Raw genomic sequence first — 7,190 nt, 5'->3', positions numbered from 1 at the left:
TTCCATTTTTAGTTTTCTGATGAAGTGCCACGTTGTTTTCCTCACAGGGTGTACCAGTCTGCATTCTCACCAACAGTGCACTAGGGTTTCCTTTCCTCCACAACCTCTCCAACATTTGTTTGTTGGCTTATTTATGATGGTTATTCTCACTGGTGTGAAGTGGTATCTCATTGCAGTTTTAATCTGCATCTCTCTGATGGCTAGTGATGCTTAGCATCTTTTCATATGTCTCTGGGACCTCTGTATGTCCTCCTTGGAGAAGTGTTTGCTGAGGTCCTTTGCTCATTTTTTTTTAATTGGGTTGTTTTCCTTCCTAGAGTGGAGTTATGTGAGTTTTTTATATATTTCGGAGATCAAACCCTTGTTGAAGGTATCATTTGCAAATAAGTTTTCCCATGTGGTTGGTTCTCTTTTTATTTTAATACCATTTTCTTTAGCCGTGCAGAAGCTCTTTATTTTGATGAGACCCCATTTGTTTATTCTTTCCTTTATGTATGTACCTAGCCCTAGGGGACACATTGGTGAAAATACTACTGCATGGAATATCTGAGATTTTCCTGCCTATGTTCTCCTATAGGACTTTCATGCTGTCATAACTTATATTTAAGTCTTTCCTCCACTTTGAATTTATTTTTGTGTATGTTGTAACTTGATGATCAAGTTTCATTTTTTGCATTTGGGTGTCCAGATTTCCCAATACTTAATTTCTTAAGAATTCATAAACTGTGGTGAACTTAATTACCCATAATCTGGAGACACCAAACAGTATTCATTCGAGGAACTATGAAGTGCTATCTTTAAAGTGGTGAACTTTATATTATATTTACTTTACTGCAACAACAAAAATAAGCTAAGATGGGTGAAAATATCTGAAATTAGATAGTGATGATGGTTGCATAATTCTGAATATACTAAAGTCCACTCAATTATACACTTCAAAGGGTAAGTTTTATCACATGTGAATTAAACATGTTATTTAAAAGAGTAAAGAAAGCCCAGCTGAGAGAAGTGATGTTCATGAGGAGGAATGAAAAGAGAACAGTGAGATAGCCCACAACGCCTCCCAGTAGTGTGAAGAAATTACTATGGAAAGAAGAAGATGATGGAAAAACACACTGAGGCCAAGGCCAGTCAAGTCCCAGTTACATCTTTTTGAGATGCTAGGATGGAGTGAGGAGGAATTGCAGGAAGTATTTCTTTTTACTTTTTATAGGCTTTTTACTCTCAAAGGATGAGCTACATATTCAGAGGATTTTGACAAAGATCTTGGAAGAGCGTAAGGTCTATCTATGCCTCTGACATCTGAATTCACTCATAGAAGCTACTACATGCCATTCCTTAGGCCCTCACTAAGACCCAGTGTAATGCTGCATCCTGGTTGTCACAGCAGGAATTCTAAGATAATGCCACCAGAAACCTGTGTTCTGGTGCACTGCCTTGCTCTCCCAGAAGAATGATCACCCATGAGGACAACAACTTTAACTTGCTTATCATTATCTAGAATAGTCCCTGACACATAGTATATACTCAATAAATATGTTAGTGAACAAAGAATGAATTAATGATGTATTGTTATTAAAATATTATTAAGGAAATTACCAGCCACATAATGCATGGTTCCCTGTGTCAAGTTTCATAATATAAATTTTAAATTTTAAAACTGGGGAAAATATTACTTTCCTTAAGCAATGGTTATGATTCTTTGTATCAGATCAAAATGTTGAAACAAGCCCAGCTCTATTTTTATTATAGCTTCCAGAAAGTGCAGAGCCAAATCTAAACTCATCTATAGCAGCTGAATTAGTGGCATGACCTGCATATTCTTTTAATTTTCTGTTGATGGTTTTTCTCTTGTTTTCCAACATCTGTTGCTACCTTATTCTGCTAGTGTATGATTCACTCAGATATTCTGTAGAATGAATTGGGAAGTATAAAAAATATTTCTGTTGAAATGATTTGAGGACACAATACCCACTCATTATCAAGTTTCTATTGCAGCAGTGCTCACACCATTCATTACCTAGCTTTCTTCCTAATGCAAAAGTAGGTAGTAGAAACTCAATATTTAAATTCTAAGGATACCAAGAGTAAAAGTGGAATCTGAGTTAGCCATGTGAAGAGAAAGTGTCAAGACATAGAGAATTTTTACTCAAGAACTGTGGAGAGGAGAGAGTCTTCCAGTCATGCTTCTGGTTCAGGTTTGTTTTGGACAAGGAGAGCCCAAGCCACACAACCTCATGTGGGAGCTTAACCCAAGCACAGAATCCATGCAGGGTAGGATGAATCTCCCTGGCCCAGATATGCAGGATAGAGCAGCCTGAGTTGCACACTACCACATCTGATATATTATACAAGCTCAGAATATATTTTCCAATTGAAAGGTACCATGAACAAGAGTATGAGTTCTGGTGTGATAGAGACTGATTCTCTCTTCATCAGGTGCATAGCCTTACATACATCACTTAATACTTTTGAGCCCCAGCTTTTTTTTAATCTCTAGTGTGGGGTTAATACTCAATACATTGGTCTGGAAAATGATTAGAAGTCAGGAATAACTATTGATTGTTCCTAGTTGTGCCTGGGCTGCAGCTCAGGGGCGGGAGGAGATAAGTGTGAAAGAGACCCACCATTCCTTTCTGATGGAAGAAACACCCCAGGTGCTCAGGGCAAGGGAGTCAGGTTACTTTTCCCTATAGGTTCAGAAACTATATGTTCTAGGACAGGATCATTTCAAATATACCATCTTTCTTCCACATGAATTTTTTACTGTGTCAGAAATTATAACATTTGGTCATCCAAACAATGAGTCCCAAATTATAGCTCATGTCCAACACTGACAAATAAAAACCTCTTCAAATATGAAATTTTTGTTTGTTTTGATTTTAAAATGTTACAAAAAGCTTGTTTTTATTTGTTTTTATAATAACCCATTATTCTGATGGAGGAGCAAATTGTCACAGGGCTTGGCCAGGACCCACCATACAGGGCCCAGGGGTCTTCTCACATCCAACCCAGGCTCACTTCACTTCCTCTTTCCATGATCCCATGTAGGTGCTCTTCCAGGTTATCAGCATCTCTGGAATGCTAGGGTAACATACCATTTGTCACCCTAGTGCATCATGCCTTAGTACATATTAACGTTTCATTTGGACCTATTCTAATGCCTTACTTGAGGGTATGAGAAACTATGGGTCTTGAACTAGTAGTGGTTTATGAGATCAATTTAGTGTGTCATGACCAAACATGGAGACAACTGTATTTGAACAACAATATAAATACATACATACATACATACATACATATATAAATTTAAGGCCTTAAAGCTGTAAGGTATAACAACTAAAACAAAAAACAGAATATTTTTTGAAAAATATTAGAGTACCAAAGAGAGAACTTCTGTTTTGGTTATATATTTCTGTAAACTGGGTTAATATATAAAATCTATTTCTTGCTGAGAGTTTTAACCAAAAGTTTATTTTTAATTTGTTTTAACTTACTTTTTATTGAATTATTGGGATGACATTGGTTAATAAAATTATATAGTTTTCAGGTATACAATTATACAATATATCATCTGTATGCTGTATTGTGTGTTTACCACCCTAAATCTTCCTCCATTACACTTTATCCCCCATTTGCCCTCTTCCACCCTTCACCACTTTTAAACAGTTTCAAAGTCATCATCTTTTCCACCAAAAAGAAACAGGGAAACTTGGGTTCTGTAGCTGGTACTTGTGGGGAGGGAGAGAGGGCTTGCCACAGTGTCCAGAACTACAGGGAACATTGTTCACTCTCTACATGAAGGCCAGCTCTCCCATGCTCTACAGCATAAAAAACAGCAGACTTTTACATTTATAAAGCATTCATAAGTGACCATAGTCATTGTTATGCTTTGGGGATCAGAAAATGATAAAGATACTGTTTCAGCTCCATCAAACTCACCAAGCTCACTGCAGTCCACCAAGGGAGATGCACATGCTAACAACCACAATAGGATGTGACAAATGGTAGAATAAAGATGTGTTTAGACTAATGTTTGAGAAGAACCAAAGCTGATTCTACAGAGGGGTGTATTCATTTCCTAGAGCTGCTATTTCAAAATACCACAAACTTGGCAGCTTAGACCAACAGAAATTTATTCTGTCACAGTTCTCAAGGTCAGAAGTCAGATCAAAGATCAGAGTGTCAGCAGGACCATACTGCCTTTGACAGTACTAGGGAAGGATGTTCCAGGCCCCTCTCCAGCTTATGGTAGTTCCTTGGCTTGTGGCAGCATAAATACAATCTTCACATGGCATTTTCCCTTGTGAATGTGCGTGGGTCCTAGTGTCCCCTTTTATAAGGCCACCAGTGATGTTGGATTAGGGGCAAACACTTATAATTTGCAATCATCCTAACTCTCTAAATACATCTCTAATCACCCTTTTTCCAAATAAGGATACCTTCTGAGGTAGTGGATGTTAGAACTTAAACATTTGATTTTGGGGAGACACAATTCAGCATATAAGAGTAGTCAAGAAAAAAAAATATTGTTAGCACTAAACATCATTTTCTACCAATGCAGAAAGGTGATAACATTCCAGAAGGAAGGAACTCTCCTGTTTCCCTGCCCCTTCTGTGCTCAGACAGTCAGGCAGGCACAAGTCACCTTGCCAGCCTGTCCTTTTGAAGATATAGAGCCTGTGCCCAATGTTTCTCAGGCTACATTCAGCATACAGCTCTTTCTTTTGAAGTGATGAAGGAGAGATTCTTGTCTAAAGGCTGTACCTTACATTTCACTGTCAGTAAACACTGGACTACCTAGTATGTACCAGGTCCTACCACAGGCAGGATCTTGCTTTCTTCTCACAAGGTAGATTCTTATTTCCATTTATATGATACAAAAATAAAAGACCAGAGAAGTAAACTTAATTTGACAAAGGCACAAAGTTTTTGTTTATAAATAAAGAGTTAAAATGTGGATCTTGTTCTGACTGACTTTGAAGTCCTTTGGAAACTCTTTCCCAGTTATACAATGGTGAGAAGAAACTCTTACACTGCATTGTGTCTGTAACCCTCCTCACAGCCATTCCTACTCAGCCAGACTCCATTTTTTTTTTTTTTCAAGAAAATGTAGTGCTTAGAGGGAATCTAACCAGAGCCTGGAACCCAGGAAACTCAAGCTGGAAGGGAGTCCAGAAGCCACTGCTGCCTCCTCATTATCAGAAGTGGACCCAAAAGAGGGGTGACTGACTCACAAATCTACAGTTAGGTACCAGGGTCAGTACTGGTACCTAAGAGTAGGACCCTTTGTATAGGCCCCAACATGACACACTTTTGGAGGTAAATTGATTACTTAAACTGCCCTCACTTGGGAGGGAATGACAAGAATTGAAATGAGTTGGATGAGGCCAAGCCCTGGAGATTTGATAATAGGTCAGTCAGTCATTCAAAGTTAATTGGGCTTGCATGGCCCGAGGAACCCTCTGGGAAGACAGCCAGAATGTGAGAGAGACAGCCCTTCTTTGAACACTTTAGAGTCCTGTCATCAGGAAAATGGTTGATGGAAATATATTAAAAAAAAAACCTAACCTCAGGCATTAAAAATATTGAGTAAATATAGAAATGAGTAAATGACTGAATTAGGGGTGCTGTCTGAATCAGGTCACTGGGCCTCGGCTTGCGATTCTGTGATACAGAGGGAGCCATTCCCCACTTCTTTTCCGATATCATTAAAATGCTCAAAGAAAGGTACTGTACACAAACACTGCAATGGGTAAAAATGATCAGATAAATTCAAGTTATTTACTTCGCTAATTTCCTGTTAAGTCTCTCTTGGCTTGAAGCTTCCAATGCCAGCAAATCTGTTGTGCAATCTCTTTCAAGGTATAAACTCTCTGTGGCTGTGCCTAAGTCTCCAAAATGTCAGGGTTCAGGGTCCTGATGGAGCAAAACCTCCAGTTATTTGATTCACATGGGGCTAAGCAGCCAGATATTTGAAAACATCTTGTTCACATGAAGATTTCACTTTTACTGGGATTTTTAGATGTGATTGCAATTATAAAAAATAACAGCAATAATTTGTTGAGAAATGATTTTGCTGTCACCCAAACATCAAACAAGCATGATTGCATCCATGAAATGGGCATTAAATTGAAATAGATGCACCGTACAACAACAGTGCTGCCTGATACTGTAGCCCTCCCTCTCCCCCCAGGCTTCTCTGGGATCATGAACCTGGCTTTTCATTGCTTCAACCTAGAAAATCAGCATGGGACTAATCACTCTTCCCAGGCTGAAAGATGGCAATGGAGAGTGAGGACAACTGAGCCATTGCTTAGAACGTGCACATTAACTAAGCTGTTCAGGGATGAGCTAGGTTTCAATGAGGCATCAAAGGCTCTTGGAACAACTCCCATCTCAATTGTGCTTCTCCGTGGAACTTACCTTTATTTCTTTGGTGGTGGACTGGCCTCGGGCCTTTTTTTCTCCCTTGGATGATTTGGAAGAGGTGATGGAGAAACCCTGGGTGGGCTTGGGCTTCAGGTCATTGAGGCTGCTCAGGTACTTTTTCCGCAGGGCCAGAAGCTCCTGTAGGTATTGCAGGCAGTCCTGAGTGCGTGAAAACATCCATACCCGGTCTCCCTCCTGCTGCAGGTAGTACAGGCTTGTGTCCATGCTGCTGGTGCTTTTGTATTTATTTAAGGACTCACTGAATTTCTCCCCGTAGTCCCCCACCACATACATGGAGCTGCTGTGGATCAGCTGCACTGTGGGGCCGGCTCCACTGTAGTAGGAACCCTCAGCCACCTCTGCTTTCCTTTGCTGGCTGGAGTTAAAGATGGAGTGGAGCTTTCTGAACATGGTGCTCGATTTCTCTCTGAGAGTACCTTCCAGCTGCCTGCACTGTGCCACTTGATCTAGCTGGGGGTGGAGGAGCCAACATGCAGGCTGCAGAGGCCATCTGCCTTCCAGGAGGGCGCTGATCTCTGGAATCCCAATAGCAAGTGTGGGCTCAGTCAGGCAAAAACAAGGACATCTCTTATATGTGGGGAGGGGTACATTTATACCCAATAACCAAGATGCCATAGACTACCTGAGGAGAAGAGACAGTGAGTGTCCTGTCAACTTAAAAGCAAACACCCTGGCTAGTTCTAAGCACCATTTGGTGCAAATACCTTCTGTGCTATTCTTTTAAAGGCCCTGGCTGG

At 40.1% G+C, this 7,190-nt stretch overlaps 1 protein-coding gene across 1 annotated transcript in view; it reads right to left on the bottom strand.

The window, feature by feature from the left end:
* C11H13orf42 (chromosome 11 C13orf42 homolog) overlaps positions 1–6,986 on the bottom strand; it is a 28,087-nt gene extending 21,101 nt beyond the window's left edge. The window contains 1 exon segment of the mRNA XM_028526847.2: positions 6,427–6,986. Within this exon segment, the coding sequence (XP_028382648.2) occupies positions 6,427–6,843 (417 nt within the window). The 5' untranslated portion in view covers positions 6,844–6,986.
* Between the last annotated feature and the right edge of the window lie 204 nt (positions 6,987–7,190).

The sequence above is a fragment of the Phyllostomus discolor genome, chromosome 11 (genome assembly GCF_004126475.2).
Source record: "Phyllostomus discolor isolate MPI-MPIP mPhyDis1 chromosome 11, mPhyDis1.pri.v3, whole genome shotgun sequence".
Taxonomy (NCBI): domain Eukaryota; kingdom Metazoa; phylum Chordata; class Mammalia; order Chiroptera; family Phyllostomidae; genus Phyllostomus; species Phyllostomus discolor.
This window is presented reverse-complemented; position numbering and strand designations above follow the sequence as displayed.